The following is a 21542-nucleotide window of genomic DNA, read 5'->3' as shown; positions in this document are numbered from 1 at the left end:
AGCTATGATCTATTTAGGCTTGATCACAATCTGATTACACCCTATGTTAAACCCCAGTTAAGCACATGTTGCGCGCAGTGTTTGTTTATTATCTATTTATATCTATTAAACTTGATTTCTCACCGACACGCAAGTGTTGACGTTTTATTTTAACACATGTTCAGGTTTGCTGTAGCTGCTTTTGGGAATCTCAAGGACACGTAGGATGTTTTCCTTTTCTTTGGACCTAGATTAAAATGTAACAAGACAAATTATGTTATTTGAATATTTTAAGTTATGATATGATTTATGTTACTTTACGATTTGTGTTCTGCGCGTGCGCAATGAAAATGTATTTATTAAATATTGACACCCAAATAGTGTCACGAGTAATGAAACAATACGTGGCGCCCCGATGTATAATCCGCCATCGCTCGGGGTGTTACATACAGTTGCCGAGCAATCATCTCGGCCACCACTTCCTCCAACAGTATGTTTGTTTTATCCGGGGCCATTCTATAACGATAACCAATCATATCGTAACTAATAATAGTTCGCTACACAACTCATCACAAAAGGAATCACATTAGCAAGTAATCAGGTATTTCAAATAGCATATATTATTACACATCTCTGTCAATGTGGCTCCCCTTCCGCCCACAACATGCCCCAGTAGCTATGTCTAACTTTACATAGCCTGTATATATATAAGTATGGTCATGTGCAAACGGCACTATGTGACACGGCAACCAGGCCGATTCCGTTTGGGTTTGTCAAACCAATAGTACTATTCACAAGCCACCGGCCCGAAGTTAATCACTGTGATCGTGGGGACTTTCGTGTGTTAGCACTTAGATAATTCACATCAGTACATGTTTCAGGTATGTATATGTAATCAAACATGCTTTTCACCCCAAAAGTTCGTAAAACAGTTCAGAAGTGGGGTCATGAAACTCACTGTTTAGTAGATAATCAGTAGCATGTCGGTTCGAGGTTTGTATAACTTGCAATCACGGTTTCCCATAATCAATATTATAATAATATTAATATTTTAATATTATTATAATCTCAATACTAAACTGGGCTGTATAACTAATTTGGGTATAGCTGGAACGCCTAGAAAGTGGCAATAGGCTTAGGTTGTGATGTTGTTCAATGTCCAATACTCAAAACCGAACTTGGCTCAATTTCCCGTTTTCCCAGCTGGGCCAAGTTGTTCATTTACGCGTTCAGAAAACAGTTATGGGGAAATAAGCTTGGGTAAATGTATTGGTTAATAAAATGATTAAGTTATAAAGAAGGATCACATACTGGGGCCCCGGATTAGCTACGGGGTCCGTTTCCGTTTATTCAGTTTGATTTAAGAAGAAACACGCATAATCAATCCTGATTGTCCAGGTTTCTCATAGAAAAGTTCGTTTTTACTTAATTAATCCAAAAATATGAATTTTGATCACTCTTAGTGTTTTGATATTCCCGCGGGTTCGTTAGTCGCGAACTTGCCGGTTTTTATAAAAACTGAATTGTTTTTAATCTTCAAATTAGCATAATTAATTAACCGTTAATCATTAAATTATGAAAATTTAGCCACTTATCAATTAAAATATGTATATTTTTATAAAAATATTTCTGGAATTATTTATTGATTTATTAATTTATAAAAATTCATTTTATCAGCTATATTTTGCCTGAAAATCATCTGTTTATCCCAAACAATTTCCAAAAATTCCACAAAAATTCCTGAATACACAAATTATATCCCAAAACAACCTGTATCAATTCCAGAATGTAAAAAGCTCGTGCGATATTTTTTTCAGCCCAAAATCGGTTATAAAAATTCACACAAACGCATATGCACAAAATACCTTTAGACTTCTCCAAATGATCCCAAAATTCATATGTGATCAAAATACATTAAATCTGAGTCTCAGCAAAAGTTCATAATTTTTGAAGCATTTTAGCTATTTTTCCCCATTAAACGTCCCAATTCGGTAATAAATTCGCCAAATATTCTCGGATGGTCGAAAAATTACCAAATTTGAACATGAACTCAATGACATGGTCCCTGATGTCCCTGAAAAGTTTCAAGGCCTAATAATATGCACATCACAACCTTAACCTAAACAGCCCGTAAGCGAGTGTTTTGGCATTACCTTAGCGGTTTTGGTTCGTTTCCGCCTTTCTAATCAACTTTTCAAGATCTTGTGCTCCTAAGTAGGCTAGATACAAGTCCTATATCACAAACCAAGCAAGTTTAGTTTGGTACTATTGTGAACAGGAACTCAACTTTAGTTTATTATGTTGCAGCAGAACTTGGCTCATAGGCCATACTCAACTTTAGTTTGGTACTATTGTGGCCCCCCTTCCACCCACAATAGCCCCATGGTAATCACAGACCACGTTATTCCCCATGGCCGCTACAGACCACATTATTCACCCATGGCCATTACAGACTACGTTATTCACCCATGACCATTACAGACCACGTTATTCACCCATGGCCATTACAGACCACGTTATTCACCCATCGCCATTACAGACCACGTTATTCACATCTTGTTATGTTTAACAGTACACAGCTAAAAGTCCAGGATGGTGGAGTGACGTGTAAGAACATCCACGACCAGATCTACCTTACGATGCTATGAGCGGAAATCATAACGAAGTGAAAATACTCAAAAACATCTCGTTAATCATCTCTCTTATTCATTGATAACAAAGGTAATACAAGATATATGAAATTGTAAGACCAAAATACAACATGGATCACTCCACCAACTAGCAAGAGCATCAAGTATCACAAGTGACCCAATAACCTATTTATAGGCACACATGAAGACTTATGCGGCGCTAACTTATGCGCCGTGTAACTTATACGCCGCATAAGTAGCTTCATTGTGATTTTGACATTTGCATGCACAAACTCCTAACACTACATGTTATTAAGGCCTAACCAACACAAGACACAAAGTACTAGACATTTCATGTTCCTACAACAGCATATTTGTATAAGCGTGTTGTTACGTGTAATTTCATGTTCCCAGCAAAAGTTCATAATTTTTGAAGCCTTTTAGCTTTTTTTCCCCCATTAAACGTCCCAATTCGGTAATAAATTCGCCAAATATTCTCGGATGGTCGAAAAATTACCAAATTTGAACAGGGACTCAATGACATGGTCCCTGATGTCCCTGAAAATTTTCAAGGCCTAATAATATGCACATCACAACCTTAACCTAAACAGCCCGTAAGCGAGTGTTTCGGCATTACCTTAGCGGTTTTGGTTCGTTTTCGCCTTTCTAATCAACTTGTCAAGCTCTTGTGCTCCTAAGTAGGCTAGATACAAGTCCTATATCACAAACCAAGCAAGTTTCATCAATAGAACAGCCCTTTAACTTAGGGTTTCGGCTAGGGTATAAAAACGAACTTTTGAACTGTAAAATTGCCGTTTCAACCCTTTAATCCGTGTTTATGGCCAAAAAAACTATCAAACCAGGTTCCTCACCATGTGTATGATCAAAACATGTTTATGAACCATTTTTAGGGTTTTTACATGGTAAGGAATGATTTTTGGCAATTAAACTATGTTTATAAGTAATTAAACATGATTAAATCAAGTTAAAATTGATTAAACTTGCTAAATACCATAAGTTTGGGTTAGTTTCCATGATGAACAGCAGATTTTGATAGTATAAGTTCTGGAAAATGACTTGAAAATATCTAAGCTTTCTTAGTTTTAAAGGAAACCAAATTAATAATAAAAAAAAGTTCTATTCAACTTTGGCGGGCTGGGCTTGTTGGGCCCCTTTGGGCCCACTGTTGACCCATCAGTCTCGTTTTATGTGTCCAAACGTGAAATCCCGAGTCCAAGTTTATTTCGGGTTCGGTTTTTGGCAAGAAAAATATATCGGGTGCGTCAAACAGTGCGAAAACGAGTGTTTTTCGGCTATTTTTGTGTAAATTTATAAAAACATAGTATACGTTTGTAAAATTCAAAAATATTTTCACGGATCGCTTAAAACATTTCAAGTAAGTGTTTGGTAAGTCTTTTTCGGCTTAACGGATGATACAATGCTTGGTTTGTAACTATCTTTCGCGTTTAAATCTATAGCGGGATGATGAGAAGGTTTCCGAGAAATGTCGGTTAAATCCCGAGAATATACATACTTTACAAGCTTTGAATCCTTAACCGGAAATTAACGGGTGTTACAGTTGAGAGTATAATCGAGCTTATCAGGGTGATAACACCTGCAAAGCAGAATAACGTGAGCACGTTACGAGAAGGATATTTGTCTTCGCGTAACCACCTCCGGTGTGAGAATCAGTGCGAGGACTGAATATAAATATAAGCTTAAGATTTCACCGAACACTAGTATTCTTCGCGGAAAAGTTCATATCCTTTTACCGTTGGAAGTGGAGTGGTATTTACAGCCGGATGGGAGGAGAGAATATATGGGTCGCCTACCATGTCAGGAAGTCATACAATCAGAGGGTTTGCACGTGCCCAAGGAAAGTTGATGAACAAAGTAGCTGACCGATGGCGACGTTTGTACTATATAATATTGTCAACGATGCATTGTTAGCATCCCATTGGCTGGAAGTCCCTTTCACGGAGATACTTCCCTTTTGCACCATACCTAGGAAGATCTTTCTAGAGTGTCAGAGGGAACGTTTAGCATGAGGTGGGACTTCCGCCAGCATCATATGCCTTTGTACTTGTTGATTGGTAATGCTTCGCGGCAAACATGGGGTCTCCAACGGAGGCTTATATTGCTTCTAGGTAGGTATGAGACCCTACCTCTTTCTTCCATGACTATTGTTAAAGTTGACATATAAATCATAAAATTTTACAATTTGTCATAATAATATTTGGATTACGTTTGTTTGTTTGTTTAATTAGACGCGCGTTTCATCATGTTGATGGGGTCGCTAAGTTCAAGGAAGGCGTGGGAGATGTGGATGAGTTTATTGTGGGGATTGATAAACCACATGTATGAGGGATGTTGCTCCTTTGGAAGGGATAGTGGTGGATGGGGTTCTCCTTGACCGCGTCTTCTCTCTTCCTATCACGACTGTTAAGAGCATCCCTCATAGTTGTCGTATGGCTTTTGCTCGGGCCTTAACTGCGGCTCTGGCAAAGGTGGTTGCTATGCCAGAGTCTATTGAGGCATGGGTGAGACTTTTGTTGTTACCGTGTTGCACATTACGAGTTTTCAGACCTTCTACTCGTCAAGAGCACAGGTCCGGTATGAGGAAGTCTTTGCAATGCCGTAGCATTTAGCGGCACTAACGGCTTGGGGTGGTAAGGATGGTTTTGATGCACTTATTTTATCCCTTTTTGCCCAACCTTTGAGGGTGGACTCGAGTCATGATGGGCCTCTCGCTAAGCACGATGACTCTGCTGTTTGCACCAATGTGAAACAATGTTTATGAAAAGTGGCGGACGGGCATTTCACCGTCACGATTAAAGTATTGTGCTCTTCAGGGGTTGCACATTTTGGCAATGATACTTTGAAAGCGTTAGCGGTTAAGCATCCCAACTTGCCCCCGCCGATTATGCCTGTTTCATTGCTTTCTGAGCCTCCTCTTGTTGTTGACGAGGATAGTGTGCTTGGATGCATTAAATCCTTCCCTAAAGGGACGTCTTGCGGGCGAGATGGATTAAGGGCCCAACACATTTTGGATGCCTTTTGTGGGGAGGGGTCGACGATCGCTGTTGGGTTGCGAAAATCTATTACCGCAATGGTTAATTTATGTTTGGGGGGAGGTGCCGGGGGTTTTGGCAGAGTTCATTGTGTCGGCTCCTTTCACACCGTTGCTCAAACCGGACAATGGGATTAGACCCATTGCCGTAGGTCCATTTGGAGGAGATTGATCTCTAAGGTGGCTATGAGGGGTGTTGGAAAGGAAATTGCCACATACCTTTGTGACTTTCAGTTTGGGATGGGAGTCTCTAGTGGTGCGGAGGCTATGCTTCATAATGCAAACAGGTTTTTAAATAAGTTTCATTCTGATGGGTCGTTGGCTATGCTTACCGTTGATTTTTGTAATGCTTTCAACTTGGAGGATAGGACTGCTCTTTTGAATGAGGTTTGTGCTCGATGCCCATCTATTTCCTTATGGGTAAACTTTTTATATGGGCAGTCGTCCAGGCTATATGTGGGGGATGACTACATTTGGTCCACCACTGGGGTTCAGCAGGGGGACCTCTTGGGACCTCTTCTTTTCACCTTAGTTCTGCACCCACTTGTTCATCTTGTCCAGGATTCCTGTAAGCTCCTCTTCAATGCTTAGTACTTAGATGATGGTACAATTATTGGAGACACTAAAGAGGTTGCTAAAGCTTTGGATATTATCAGGGTAGAGGGCCCCCAACTGGGCCTTGAACTTAACATTAAGAAAACAGAAGTATTTTGGCCGTCATGCAATGGGGTTAAGGTACAGGAGGGGATGTTTCCCCGTGAGATTGGAAGGCCGATGTTAGGTGTGAAACTCCTTGGGGGAGTCGTTAGTAGGGATGTAGAATTCATCAGCAGACTTGCTGTGAAAAGGGCTTCGCGGGCTGTAGAACTGATGAGCCATCTCCCACATTTGCGGGACCCTCAATGCCAGCTCCTTTTGCTTCGATCATGTATGGGAGTAGGTAAGTTGTTGTTCGGCCTCAGAACGTGCCAGCCCGAGTATGTAGGGGAAGCTATTTCTGTTTTTGACAATGGCCTTGGGGGCGGTTGAGGACATCGTGGTTTGTGGTGGTGCCTTCTTTGGAGATTTTCAATGGCGATTGGCATCACTTCCGACTCGTTTTGGAGGTTTGGGTTTGTGTTCAGCTTCAGACGTATCTACATATGCGTTTGTGGCCTCGAGGGCACAATCTTGGAAATTGCAAGACCACGTTCTTCGAGATTGTGGTATTGATGGGTTTGACTCCGATTATGGGAGTGCGATAGATTGGTTGCATATTTCACTTCCTGATTTTAATATTAGCGGTTTCTCTAATAAAGACACCGCCCCACCTAAAGCCCAACATGCTTTGGCGAGTGCCCTTTATAGTGGAATCATCCAGAGTTTGGAAGTGAAGTTTGATTTATCTCCTCGTCAAAAAGCGGTGTTTGAGTGCCTTCAATCTCCACGGGCTCAAGATTTCTTAAGTGTTATCCCTATTGAAGGACTGGACCAACATATGTCGGCTTTGGAGTACCGGACCATCCTTAAGTATCGGTTAATGATTCATTTGTTCCCGGTAGATGAGCCATGCCCAGTTTGCCACAAGGTCTGTTTGGATTCTTTTGGCGAGCACGCAATTCATTGCAAAGAGTTACCTGGGTTTAAATACATACATGATTTGGTGAGGGATGTTCTATGCGATGTTTTTAAACGGGCCGGAATTTCTGCTAAAAAGGAGGCTGCCGTAAACTTTCTTATGGATCCTCTTGAAGGAAGATCTACGTTACGACCGGCCGATATTCTTGTTTTTGGGTGGGTAGGGGGGGAACACGCTTGTGTGGATCTTACAGGAGTCTCCCTCCCCCCTTGTTAGACTAAGGGACAATGGGTTTGTTGCCTGTCAGGCAGCATTGAAGGCGGCCTCGGGTAAGGTTGTTAAACACGAGAAAGCTTGTTTGGAGAATCAACACTTGTTTATCCCCTTTGCCTTTAACACTTTTGGTTACTTAGCTCCAGATGCCGTGAACCTTCTAAACAGAGTTCAAAAAGTCATGCATAGTAATTTATCGGCTCATAAGAATCAGAACTTTGTTTTTAGTAGGATTGGGTTTGCTATCCAAAAAAGGGTTATGGCGCAGCTTGTTGTCCGCTTACCTGCCACTTCAATGTAAATCGTTTGATGTGTAACGAAACTCGTCTTATTCTTTAATTAAGGAACGTGGATGAAATTGTTAAGGGCAGGTGGGGTGGTGTGGGGTGGTGGGGTTTAGGGTAGGTAGGGGATGTCTTCTTCTCGCTGTTCCCAACTCAAACTTCACATTCATTATTATTACTATTTTCTTTGAAAACATACATACACTCCAATCTCGTGATTCAAAACATTACATCTTTCCAAAAGTCAAACAGTCTCATCCCACCAATTCATAATATCATCCTAAGATGCGATCTGAAACTGCAATTCACAGACGACTACTTTTACTTACGGTAATTTCAATTTCTCAGTGTTATTACTTGAGCATACATAGTTGCTGCTAATTCAATTGAATGTATTTTGCGTTGCTTCTAAGGTCGGTCAGTTAGGGTTTTGATAGGATAGGAGCTGAAGCTGCATACGGTGGAATTTGATTAAATTGTTGGATTCTCATTCAAATTTCAAGCAAATGTGATTCTGCTGCTTAGCTCAATTAGGGTTTTGAGTAAAAATGAAGCTGTTTCCATTGATTCATTATCTTATTCTTTGCCATACATTGCAATGCAGGTGGATTGTTATTGAGAAACTATCTTTTAATCATATGTCATAAAATGGAAGCCGACAAGACAAGTTCAAAGGGAGGGTTTCTTCAGTTGTTTGACTGGAACGCCAAATCGCGCAAGAAACTTTTCTCAATTAAACCAGATGTACCAGGTAGTTTTTCTCTATTTACAATAACAAACAACAGCAATCTACTAGTAACAGATAACATATTGGTTTTTCAATGGTGACAGAAAGTTCAAAACATGGAAAAGAGAACGTAGACAAGCTGGCTATATCTAGGCTTCAGCAGGTAAACAATCTATGTTTGCTCTTTTATGCTTTCATTTGCTCTACTGTTCACTGAAATAATTTGAGCTAATGAATTCTATACTGAAATGCTTGCGATTTGTATATATGTAGATGAGGCTAGACGAGAGCATGCATGGTCCAAGTCTGTCAGGAAATGACTGGGCTTCATCCACGAGTAACAATGAAGGAAATGTAACCAAAGCCCCCGGGGTAGTGGCCAGACTCATGGGACTAGATTCGTTACCAACTCTAGATTCTTCTGATTCCGGTTTCACTACACATATTCACCCTCACTCTTTCACACACTCTCGAATCATCGCCGAGTCTGAAACTGTTGCAGACTGTGTTATGCGAAATAAGCTTGATGGTTTTTCAAGGAACCCAGTTGAAGATAGATTACAGAAGTTTCAGAACCGGGCGATTGAGAAGTTTCAAGCTGAGGTGTTACCTCCAAAGTCAGCAAAATCGGTACCTCTTACTCACCACAAAATGCTATCTCCTATTAAGAGTCCCGGATTCATTCTTTCAAAGAATGCAGCTTTTATTATGGAGGAAGCTTCCAAGATAATTGAACAGAGTCCCCAGTCAACTCGTGCTGGAAGATTACCATCTTCTAGGTCTACGTCCGTCCCGCTTAGAATTCGTGATCTAAAAGAGAAAATGGAAGCTGCACATAGAACATCCAGACTTCCTGAACCATCACCGAGACCCAAAACATGTCAGTCTGAAATTGTGGTTTTGAAGAACAAGAATAAATCTGCTACTCCAACGAAAACAAATACTCAGAAACTCGAGGGGTCTACTTCAAGAAATAGTAGGAGCGCCATGAAGCAAAAGGAAGTTGATGTTAAGTCGGTCTCGGCCCAATTGGATAACAAACAAAGAAGTACATCTAAAAGGGTACAGAGTAGATCAACAACAGGTAAAACCCCTGAAGCACTCAAACAGAACAATCAAAAGCAAAACACTGCATCTCGTAAAGATCACACGAATTTAAAACCTAGGGTTCCATACCAGCATGGCCGAAAAGCAACTTCCATGAGTGGTTGTAAGGAGGTCAAGAAGTCAACAAAGGCGGTTGAAAATTCACCTCGAAAAGCTCGGTTAGTGACATCTGAATCGGTGTCTACAACAAAGAAGATTTCTGGGAAAAGACAAACGGATGGGGATGTTACTAGCAGTGTTGTGATTAAGGAAAAAGAAAGGTCTGTTAAGTGTAATATAACTATAGACGGGTCTTCAAATTGGGACAGGAAAAGTGGGATGGATGTTGTATCGTTCACGTTTACTTCACCTATTAAGAAACCAGGGTTTGACACGGAGTCTTGTGGTCAGCCAGCAGTCAAGAGTCGGTGCCTGTTTCAGGAGGATACAGAGATTTCACCTGTGATTGATAGTGATGCTTTGAGTGTGTTATTGGAACAGAAGCTGAAGGAACTATCCTTATTAGTTGAGACGTCCCAAGGTGACATGGTCAAAGATGGTTCTGTTTCACTTGACCACATGCAGAACGACAAGAATACCATAGAGCATGATTCTGATGTCTCATTAGTTGATCAGATACTGGTGAATGGTAGAATGGACTGGCAGGTACTATTCATAACTTCATATATAGATACAATGCAATGCAATGCAATGCACAGCTGAACTTGCAAAGTTCAAATTGGAGCAATACTATTAGCTGAAAACATTTTATGTAAACAATGATGTCTGTACTTAGATCGTATTATGTTTTCAGGAAGTTGAAATGAGAGAGTGCAGTGAAAACTATGAAAGTGGGATAAAACATGAGCACCAACATGAAGATTCTTGCACTAGTCTGAGCCCGGAACCGTCTTTGTCAAATGACAGTTGCATCACATCTAACAGCACAACCACCTTAACCAGCAATGGTAACCTACCTAATTTCGGTTATAGATTTTTGTGTACATTAAAACTAGGGGCGGTAGCATTGGTGTGTTGGCCGGGCAACAAGTTGTTCTTTGTTTTGGTCAAAAACAGACTGGGTTGACTACCAAATCCTTCTGTAATCCTACTTTTTTAAAATTTTATAAAGGGGTAATGTTACACAACAATAACCAAGTTTCTCAAGTGTTCAAATGTTTTTTTTTATTGTTCTTTTAAAGTCGTTAACTTTCATTAGGTATTCCGATCTTATCTAGTTTTTATTTTAAGTGTTATTTTTGGTATTATTATTATTGTTGTTGTTGTTGTTTTGAATTAAGTGAGGCAAATAAAACATATATAAATCTTGGTTGCTATTTAGTGATTGTCCGTTCAATACGTAAGTTGATCAGTTATGAAACTTGATTAATATTTAGTGAATATTTTTTGTTCACTATTTACTCCAGTAGTCCAGTTTCAAGTTAATTTGAAAAAAATAATTCCATAGTAACCAATATTCATATATATTTTACTTGTCTTTTTTCTTAAAGAAAACCAACGTTTACAAAATAGTTTATTAAGATTGAATCACCTAATGAAAGTAGTTAAGTGACTTTAAAGAAACCAAAAGAACTTGGTTATTATTGGGTAAAGTTTTCCCATTTAGAAAGTTTAATGTGGTTATATTGCGGAAACTATGCAACTTGTTTAATCAAGTGATTTGTGAGTTTTTTTTATGCATATTAAAACGTTTATCATAACCCATTTGACCCGTTAAAGATTATTATTCAGGAAACACGCAATATATGTCTGCTACAAAAAACATGGAACTATTAGCAGAGGACTTAGAATTACTAGATTCAGCCACATCACTTCCTACTACAATATTCGAATTCACATTCATGTCAAAATGGTCATCACAACGGGAATTGGAATACATAAAAGAAATACTTAACCTTGCAGAGTTGGTGCTAGATGATCTTACGTTTGAGCCGACCCGAAAGGTTATAATTGTGGATCTATTTGACCAACTTGAGAGTCAACACAAAAGCATTGACCTTGTGTCAAAGCAACAAAGGAAGACATTGTTTGATTGTGTGAGTGTGTGTTTGGAAGATATGCAAGCACGCGGGCTGAGTGGAAGTTATGACGAATGGTCAAAGTGGTCAACGGTGTTTGAAAAGAAGGGTTTGTTGGCGGGTGAAATACAGAAACAGATACACGGTTGGAGAAGTATGGAAGAGTTGATGGTGGATGAGGTGGTGGATCGGGATATGAGTAGTGGAGACGGGAAATGGTTGGATTTTAAAGCCGAGGGTATCGAAGAAGGCGTGGTTATTGGAACCGACATATTAACTGTGTTGATTGATGAAATAGTAGTTGATTTTTCGTCATGATAAATTATTGTATTTTAGGTCTGATTTTAACCAAGAGGAAGAAACAATGACTTAGACTCGCTGACCCTCACGGCCTCATGTTGTTAACTTACTTTAGTAACACATGGGTAAATGTGTGGTGTGTAGGCGAATTTACAAGTACCTGCCTAACACGTAGCCATATGTAAACTCGCATAAAAACAGACTCGTTGAGACTTTTGAATTTGGTTGTAAACCATCTAAATTATTTGTTATCTGCCTAATGTCGTGGCTTGTCTATATATTGAATTTTATGCTCAGTTTTGAAATGTACTTGTAGCCCACTTTTGAAAGATGAAGGCTCCAAGAAAAGTCTAGTCCGAAAATGGTATGGAAGATCACGAACTTATGACCACCACTGCTAATCGCCTGCGTTAATCAGTCACACAGTCAAAATGAAGAAGGTAATCGTGTCCCATGGTGCGGGTGATGCTCAGGTTTACAATAGATTCACGTCCTTCCATTTGAGCACGACATGGGAACGGTATGGAAGTTGAAGCGATAATGGTCTAGCATCGGAATCTATATCTCAACAACTATGGAAGACCTCGTCTTTCGTTAGATCCAGACAAAGTAGAGAGAAACCTCATCATCATCTAATGGGAACTGAATCTCAAGCTCTACACCTCGTAACATACTTCTTTTTTTTTCAATCTATCTTCAAATTAATTATAGAACTTTCTGTTAATTTTTTATAATTGTTAATTATTAGATTAATATGATTTATAACATAGTTCGGTTTTTAAAACCACTCCCAAACAATCGAATCAATGGATGATCCGATTTCTAAAACATGGACAAATACACTTTATATCATTTCACTATATCTTACCAAATGTAATAAGTTTAGTCAAAAAAGTTTCAAAAATGTTTATCATCCTATTAATACTTACACTTACACATATTTTAGATTAAAAAAATAAAGGTAATTAGAATAAAAAGAAAAAGAAAATGACCATGAAATTTTCTTATAGGGGTCGTAAATATTTTTAGTTGACTTTTTTATATACTCACGTGGGTCGGTCAATATTTTTACACTATAATAGTAACAAAAAAAAAATTCTCAGAGAATTGCTAACCCCATACCACAAGGATAGGTTCGCCCTTGCTTGTGATATGCTTCATTAAATATATCAATCTAAGGCATTTAAAGGTATTACAGTAAAACACCTATTGTATGATACTAAAAAAAAAAAGACATCTAATCAAGTGTTTGGTTGCCATGAGTTTAAAGAGAAGCATTTTAAGGAAGGTTTTAATGGTGGTTAAGTTGTCTTCAAAAAACACATTTCTATAAACAGATCGATCAAAATGTATTTAAAGTGATAACCTCGAAACCTTGATCTCAACAACAAGGAAAACCTCCTTGTCTCCGCTAGATCCACACAAGGTAGAGAGAAACCTTGTCATCATCATATAAAAACTGAATCTCAATATGCTAAACCTCGTATCATACTAAAATATGCTAGACCTCGCATCATACTTTTAATTTTTTCCATTTATCCTCGTAAAAGTTATAAACAAAAACAAAAAAAACGAAATTTGATAAAAGCTTAATCAAACACTTAATTATTAAAAAAATATAAATCATCTCATTAACACAGACAAAAAAAAAATAAAAGGTTTGAAAATAATGAAGAGCAGTTGTTTTAGAAAATACTTGGGCTCCAAGTTACCCTCCCTGTCCTTTGATTTAATACCATTGACGACGACTTTTGGTTTAACGAACGAATACAAAACCCTTGACGCGTTTTCTCAAAACTTCTGGGAACCTTCCAGGAAACAACATTAACCAATCCTCACATAACAAATAATCTAGTCACCATTTATTCACACATTTTATATTATATATATTGTCTTTTTATCCACTTTTAGAACACACAATTTAGATTTTAGCTCCATTTGTTGAATCCCCAATTATATTGAATGCGTTTAATTTAATCAAAGTAATAAAATTTACCTACAAATTATTTTAGAGTTTAGAGTTACTGAATATGATAAAGACATGTTACTCGTTTTGTACCCTTTCAATTCAACATCTACGCGCTTTGCTACTTTGATCCGTACCCGAAATATTATTATTGTTCATAAAATATGAGACTTGATTAATATTTAGTTTTTTGTTTTTTTTCTTCCCAATATTTAAACCATCCTAGTTATTTAATGCTTCAGGTTGACCCTAAAAAACCCCTTAGGCGGAAACCCAACAATAGAATACCCCCCCCCCCCCCACACACACACACAGGTACCGAGGCTCGAACTAGCAAAGCAACTGGGCTACCACTAAACCAAAAGGACCGTGCTTAATTAATATCTAAGTTAAAGAAAAATATAAATCATTAAGAGGAGAATTTGAATATACTAAGTTACGGTGTTAGTTATGTAAACAAGAACCTTAGTTATCGAGTAATTATTACTCGTTTTGTATTGTTTGCGCGGTTAGCTAGCTTAATCAGTAGCCTAATGTTCAGAAAATTTGAGAATTAGTTAATATTTAAGTTTAAAAAAATAAAAATAATTAAAAGGAGAATTTAAATATACCAAGTTAGTTATGGCGTTAATTAAGTATAACAACCACACACACGCACACACTCAACATATGTTGCTTCCTATGACCTTCCTATTAATAAAATAAATATTCATGTATATATAAGTTTGTAGTTGGGCAGTTGATAGTTATCTTTTATTCAAACTTAGTTAGTTATATTATTTGAGTAATTTATTGGGTGTTTAATGGTGGTACACAAGAGATCATTTTGTGAAGAGGAAGAGAGTAATCAAGAAGCAAAACGAAGGATTACATCTTCAAAGTCAGTTATTAATATTATTATTCTTATTAAGTTGATATCAACTCTTTTTTTTTCCCACATTTTTGTTATGTTTTTTGAATGTGGGATTTTGATTTCTTTACAGTTTTACTGAAAACTTGTTTCGCGGATTCTCATTGCAAGAAGTTGCTTCGGTTTTGGAACCATTAATCCGAAGATGCGTAAGTTTGTTTTCGTGTTTGAATTGGTTATGGACTTGAGATTTTGTTATGATTTGTTTAAATATTAGTTGCTAGATTGTTATATTAAAGTTGGCATGTTGTGTTCTTTTAGGTACAAGAAGAGGTCCAATATTCATTTCAAAGATTCTTTTGTGCATTACCCAGGTTAGATCTCTAGCCAGCCGAGCCAGGGTAGGCTTGGTTCTTTTATCTTAACGAGCTCAAATGTTATACTTTTTTATTTGTTAACCCGTGTTGATATATATCAAAAGTAAAAATAATATTTGTAACATACATATAATGCATTGCTTACAAAATACATAATTCATAATTTATATATTATAATTTAGGTCTGACTTTTCAATATTAAGAGAATTTTCTGTTTTTTTTGTATCATAAAAATTGTGACACATCTCTAAGTTACAAATATATATGTTTATGAATTTGGGATTTTATTTAAACAAGCAGGCCACAAGCCAAGGAGCCAACCTTGGTTTGGGCTCGACTCGTTTACACACCGAGCCAACTTGGCTTGTGTAAGTCCCCCCGGGGCGTCGCCGATCGATACGAGATCCGCACGAGGTCTAGGAGTGCGGAATCCTTCTAGACTCGTTTATGGTGTAGAAGACGAAGAACACGATTACACACAAAACACATATACGAACAAACACACGAATAGGATAAACACATCTGCAGATCCTTTCATATAATAATCATAACTCGTTACACACCAAACACGAAAACAAATGACGGCCGACCCGAGGTGAGCTCTACCTCGGGCCGTCCCAAACGACTCTCCCTCTGGATTTCTCTCTAGACAATTGAACTACACAAAACACACTCTAATTTTCTGGATTCCCAAACCTAAACAAGACACGTATATATATATCGAAACAACTTCGCGGGCTTGGGCTTGGGCCAGTAGGCGAAGTTGTTACAACTTCGCCTACGGCGAAGTTGTTCTAACTTCGTACTTCATTTCCGCTGATCAGAATTGCATAGCGACGGTCACAAAATGCACCAACAGACTCATCTTTGACCGTTGCTCTCAATTCTAACAAACACAAAAGATTATCTGTTACAAACCATGCACCAACAGACTCCCTCTTAACTAATGATCTTCTGTTTGCTCTTCAACCAGCCGTGTCTGAAGCTGTCGTGTAGTTTCACAAATCTACCAATCGCCCAGCGTCTTCCATATCAGATCTCCCCTTCAGTGTAAGCTTCTTCGACTATATAGATTGAGGTCTTTGAAATGCATGCATCCCCGTGCCTAATTGATCATCTCAACCAATCACGTGAGTCCTTCTGACTTCACAACACGTGAAGTTCTTCTAACTTCACCAACACGTGAAGTTGGGCTCCCTCCACAACTTCACCAACACGTCGGCATACGATAAGGTTTAATCTTCAACTACTCAACATCAAGTGATCAATTTCATCACAAAACCACCTTGACAGAATCTAACACACATGACCATTAATTAATCCGAAGCATTCTTCAATCACCAGGGATAACGATCAAGAACATAAACACTTTAATTCCCGATTAAATCCAACTTGTTCCAGAATTTTCACTTTAATAAATAAGCATCACGTTTCAGGATCCAATTCTCGAACGCCTTGAAAATAACATAAATAATATGCTCTGACCGCAATCCAGTAATGACGAAAATCTTCAGTTCAATTTGACTTTCTTCAGTTGGTCAACCTCGAACAACAACAATTTCATTGCCCACAAACACCCAAATATGTGTCAATATCCAGTTTCAATCAATATCCCATTCACAAACTCAACTCCATATCCAGAGTTGACACGTATTTGTTCACACGTAAGACCAAGAGATAACAAGTTTCACTCGTTGACGGAACAATGTCTTCGGTCTCACAATAATCGTGTACACCTGGCCATACAGACGAAAACTTCAAACACTTTTTTTTTTCTTTTTTTTTTCCCTTTTTTTTTTTTAACTTCGCCTAAAGTCAACTTCGCTCCTCCTTAACTTCGCCTGTCCATAACTTCGCCTGAGATAAGCGAACTTGTGAGGTAGGCGAAGTTGTGAATAACTTCGCTTAACCTTATATCTTCGCCTAAACCCTAAAATTTAAGCGACAACTTCGCCTGAACCCCATAACTTCGCCTGCGGCGCTGATCGGCCAGAAACGATCAGAAACGTGCCAGAAACACCAAAACGCAGATCTCGAACCATAGCATAAGAGCCTAAGGCTCTGATACCACTTGTAAGTCCCCCCGGGGCGTCGCCGATCGATACGAGATCCGCACGAGGTCTAGGAGTGCGGAATCCTCCTAGACTCGTTTATGGTGTAGAAGACGAAGAACACGATTACACACAAAACACATACACGAACAAACACACGAATGGGATAAACACATCTGCAGATCCTTTCATATAATAATCATAACTCGTTACACACCAAACACGAAAACAAATGACGGCCGACCTGAGGTGAGCTCTACCTCGGGCCGTCCCAAACGACTCTCCCTCTGGATTTCTCTCTAGACATTTGAACTACACAAAACACACTCTAATTTTCTAGATTCCCAAACCTAAACAAGACACGTATATATATATCGAAACAACTTCGCGGGCTTGGGCTTGGGCCAGTAGGCGAAGTTGTTCTAACTTCGCCTACGGCAGAAGTTGTTACAACTTCGCCTACGGCAGAAGTTGTTACAACTTCGCCTATGGCGAAGTTGTTCTAACTTCGTATTTCGTTTCCGCTTATCAGAATTGCATAGCGACGGTCACAAAATGCACCAACAGACTCCCCTTTGACCGTTGCTCTCAATTCTAACAAACACAAAAGATCATCTGTTACAAAACATGCACCAACAGCTTGACTTGTTTACAAACAAAAACAAGCCCGAGCCGCGAGCTTTTTAAACAACTCAATCTCTGTCACATGTATATGGCATCTTTGCTCTGTGCCTGTCATTAAGTCAAATTATATCTAGTCATGATTTGTTTGACAAAACTTATTAATTTTCTATATAAATAATGAATGCATTACATATGATGAACTACAAATTCTATATTGTTGGATTAATAATATATTTCATACAAAAAATAAGCAAATTGTAAAACATCTGAAAGAATTTTAGTCATTTCCAATTTTTTAAAACATTTCAATTATGTTATTGTCACAGGTCTTCTATCAATGCACTGGAGCCATGTAAAAAGACATCGTTACAGCTTCGGTTTCAAACGAAACTTCCCACTACATTCTTCACCAACACTCAAATACAATCCGAGAACAACACTCCTTTAAAATTAGCATTATTTGACATAAACACAAACAGCATTGTATCATCCGAGCCCTTTTCGTCGTTAAAGGTGAACATTGTTGCTCTTGATGGTGATTTTTGTGCGGATGACGAACAAGATTGGGCCGAGAACGATTTTGATAGCAAAGTCATGCGTGCAAGAGACGGTAGGAGACCGTTGATCACTGGTGATTTGGTGGTTAGTCTAGAAAATGGTGTTGCGGATTTAGGTGAGTTGTGTTTTACTGATAATTCTAGTTGGAGACGGAGTAGGAAGTTTATGATTGGCGCAAAAGTTAAGGAGGGTAGTTGTGTTGGCGCGAGGATTCGAGAAGCGAAAAGTCAACCGTTCAAAGTCAAAGATCACCGTGGAGAATGTAAGAATACTCTTTTTTTAATCCCTCTTGTTAATATGGGTTGATACCATAAAAAACCAACACATTTTTATTTTTTATTAAAAGTATAATTTTTTTGTTGTAAAAGATTAATAGTTGCTTATACCATATTGTGACTGATCAAATAGTTAACAATTTAACATATTATTATTTAAAAAATTCACAAGTACATGTATTTTAGACAAGTTTATGGACTTTATTATTCAAAAATTAATGTACTGACCTTTTCATGCAGTTTTTTACACGTTTGAGTGATTTTAATATACAAAAATTAGGTTTACAGATATTTTTTCAATAAGTATGATGGTTTTTATGGTATTAACTCAACTAATAAATTATAAGTAGAATTATTAACCATTGTTTTGTTGATTCAGCATACAAGAAGCACCATCCTCCATCTTTGGATGACGAAATTTGGCGTTTGGAAAAGATAGCAAAAGATGGTGTTTTTCATAAACGATTGGTGTCTCACCGCATATTCACTGTCAAGGACCTTCTGCAAATGTATGCTACCAACGAGCCCGTTCTGCGCAAGGTAACAAAATAATAATATTAGTTAGTTACCTGTTTTAAAAAATGGTTGTTAATTATTATTATTATTATTATTATTATTATTATTATTATTATTATTATTATTATTATTATTATTCACTCGGATTTTATGTTGTATGAATGATTATAGTTACTTGGCGGACCATCTAACAAGACGTGGGAGACGATAATCAAGCATGCTAAAGATTGTGTTTTAGATGACAAGTTGTACATGTACAAATGTAGTGTAGATGGAATTATGGTTTTGCTTGATTCTGTTTTGACGGTCGTGGGTGTAGCGTTTGATGGCCAAAGTTATATGCCTCTCTCTGCGCTTGAGAAGGTATGGCTTTTGATTTTATGTTTTAAGTGTGAAAATGAGCTGAGTCGAGCAGACCTGTAGCTTGTCTATGCTCCAGGTCAACTCATTTAACTTTAAGAGAGTTTAAGCTTGAGCTCAGTTTCGTGTTGAGCTCCGTCTTTAGCTCGAGCTCGGCTTGTGAATAATATTTTAAGCTGGGGCCCGGCTTGTTAATTAGCTGTTAATTTTTTTTATCATAACTATATATAATAATAATAATAATAATAATTAGTATATTAAAAAAAAAGATACTGTATTTTTATACTTAAGAGGCCCATTTATGCTCGAGAGCCTAGTTGAGCTCAGTATATGAAGCTTGGGTTCGTATCGAGTTGTATGTCTTAAGCGCGACCTCAACTTGTGAAACATTTTTTAAGCTAGAGCTTGGATCGTTTATATTTACTTGTTATTTATTTATTTATTTTATTTATATACATATATAACTATTCTTTATGTATTTATATTTATTTATATCACATTGTATATTATTTCGTTATTTTTATCATAATTATATATAATAATAATACTTGGTACATTAAATAAAATTTATTATTTTTATAAAAATAAGAGGCTCATTTAGGTCATTAGCCTAGTCAAGCTCACTATACGAAATTCAGGCTCAATTCGAGCATTAACTCACCAATTTGGAGTAGCTCACGAGCAGCTCAGCTTGTTTACACTCCTATATGTTTCACATCATTTTAAGAAAGCCACAAGATCAACTTTCGTTTTTAATTTTCTATGATAATTAACCAATGTTATGTTCATTCGCAGACTGAGGCGGACGTGTTAAAGCAGCAAGTTAACAAAACCTTTGCAGGGATGGTACCAGTAGATGCACCATCTGTTTTCGGAGCCCCGGTGATGATGCCTAACCTACACCATGACCCTCTTAAATCTTTAACTTCAGGTGTGCATCATCTTTCTCGGTTTACATTTTAATCCATAAGCATTTGCTATATTGGCGTCGGTTCTAATGAGCCTTTACATTAAACAGATGATCTTGAAATGCAAGTTTATGATGGCAACAATAACTTGCAATATTATTCTCCTGCTTTAAGGAACAGTTTTATAATCAAAGAATACAACAATCTTCAAAATGTTAAATGATATTAATTCACAAATCCTATGGCAAGGAAATGAACTGTTCATTGATCCAAATAACCAACAAATAGATGTTGGGATTTGTTTTTCAAGAAACTAATTCACAAATCCTATGGCAAGGAAATGAACTGTTCATTGATCCAAGTAACCAACAAATAGATGTTGGGATTTGTTTTTCAAGAAACAGATCACCGAGGGCTAGGTGGTGCAAGATTCGGGCTGCACTGAAGTGGGGTTCGGTTAGGCGAGACATGGCTGCTAAAAAGATAGCCGAGGTGGATTCGTATATTGATTTTTTGGTTTAGGTTTGGTGACTGGTTGTAATAATGTTGTTATGTGGCTGGATCTGTGTGTCGTGATCGCCACTGCTTGATCAGTTGATCTTCTCTTGTATCATGGTTGTTGTAAGTATTTTACATGGTGTTAAGGGTTGTATGCTTCTTATAAGTAAGATTTTGGTCAGCATAAGTCAAATTTTAATAGCAATCTTCCAATGTTATGTATAATATCAGTCTGTATATCTTTATTATACGCATAACATGGTCAATATACAATTTTATTTAAATTACATCTCTAACTACGCACGTGGAAAGTACACAAAGAAACAAAACTGTCTTTCCGGGAGGGCAGAACGGGAATTTTGTAACCGAATACTTGATATCAGAAAAGAATCTCCTTAAGGATTAACAAAACCAGCATTGCAAAGCACATGACACCTAGTATTGTAGCACACATTACCATCCCACCTTTTTTCTGACTTCGCTCCGCCTGCGAATTTCATTTCAATAATTAATACATTAAATATAATAACAATAACAAAAATATTATAAACCTTTTGTAGCTGTTTGAGGCCTTCATCTGCAACATTCTGAATATTATAGTTCCTTGATTTTC

The 21542-nt window shown here is 37.7% G+C and overlaps 2 protein-coding genes across 3 annotated transcripts; both read left to right on the top strand.

The window, feature by feature from the left end:
• The first annotated feature begins 8398 nt into the window (after positions 1–8398).
• LOC143591079 (uncharacterized) lies at positions 8399–12011 on the top strand. 2 transcript variants are annotated; one of them, XM_077071394.1, is made up of 5 exons: positions 8399–8545; positions 8626–8684; positions 8795–10273; positions 10422–10575; positions 11360–12011. In XM_077071394.1, the coding sequence occupies exons 1-5, from the start codon at positions 8443–8445 to the stop codon at positions 11962–11964; spliced, it is 2400 nt and encodes a 799-aa protein (XP_076927509.1). In that variant the 5' UTR covers positions 8399–8442; the 3' UTR covers positions 11965–12011. The 2 variants fall into 2 exon arrangements, with proteins under 2 accessions (XP_076927509.1, XP_076927508.1); XM_077071393.1 differs by having other exon boundaries at positions 8399–8548.
• A 2656-nt stretch (positions 12012–14667) lies between these two features.
• On the top strand, positions 14668–21103 carry LOC143591078 (calmodulin-binding protein 60 B-like). Its single transcript, XM_077071392.1, has 9 exons — positions 14668–14792; positions 14896–14971; positions 15084–15136; positions 18141–18634; positions 19027–19187; positions 19335–19526; positions 20319–20454; positions 20542–20647; positions 20746–21103. Exons 1-9 carry the CDS (start codon positions 14716–14718, stop codon positions 20951–20953), a joined length of 1503 nt encoding a protein of 500 aa, XP_076927507.1. The 5' UTR covers positions 14668–14715; the 3' UTR covers positions 20954–21103.
• The last annotated feature ends 439 nt before the right edge of the window (positions 21104–21542 follow it).

Source organism: Bidens hawaiensis, unplaced genomic scaffold (assembly GCF_021521415.1).
Source record: "Bidens hawaiensis isolate Kalapana, Puna unplaced genomic scaffold, B.hawaiensis_p1.1 tig00039173_1, whole genome shotgun sequence".
In the NCBI taxonomy this organism is placed as follows: domain Eukaryota; kingdom Viridiplantae; phylum Streptophyta; class Magnoliopsida; order Asterales; family Asteraceae; genus Bidens; species Bidens hawaiensis.
The sequence above is the reverse complement of the archived record's forward strand: the minus strand, read 5'-3'. Positions and strand labels throughout refer to the sequence as shown.

Coding starts and splice junctions, on each gene's coding strand:
- LOC143591079 (XM_077071393.1), top strand. CDS start 8,443: ATGGAAGCCGACAAGACAAGTTCAAAGGGAGGGTTTCTTCAGTTGTTT. Junction 8,549..8,625: donor TAAACCAGATGTACCAGGTA/GTTTTTCTCTAT, acceptor CAATGGTGACAG/AAAGTTCAAAACATGGAAAA. Junction 8,685..8,794: donor CTATATCTAGGCTTCAGCAG/GTAAACAATCTA, acceptor GTATATATGTAG/ATGAGGCTAGACGAGAGCAT.
- LOC143591078 (XM_077071392.1), top strand. CDS start 14,716: ATGGTGGTACACAAGAGATCATTTTGTGAAGAGGAAGAGAGTAATCAA. Junction 20,455..20,541: donor TCTTAAATCTTTAACTTCAG/GTGTGCATCATC, acceptor TACATTAAACAG/ATGATCTTGAAATGCAAGTT. Junction 20,648..20,745: donor TACAACAATCTTCAAAATGT/TAAATGATATTA, acceptor TTTTCAAGAAAC/TAATTCACAAATCCTATGGC.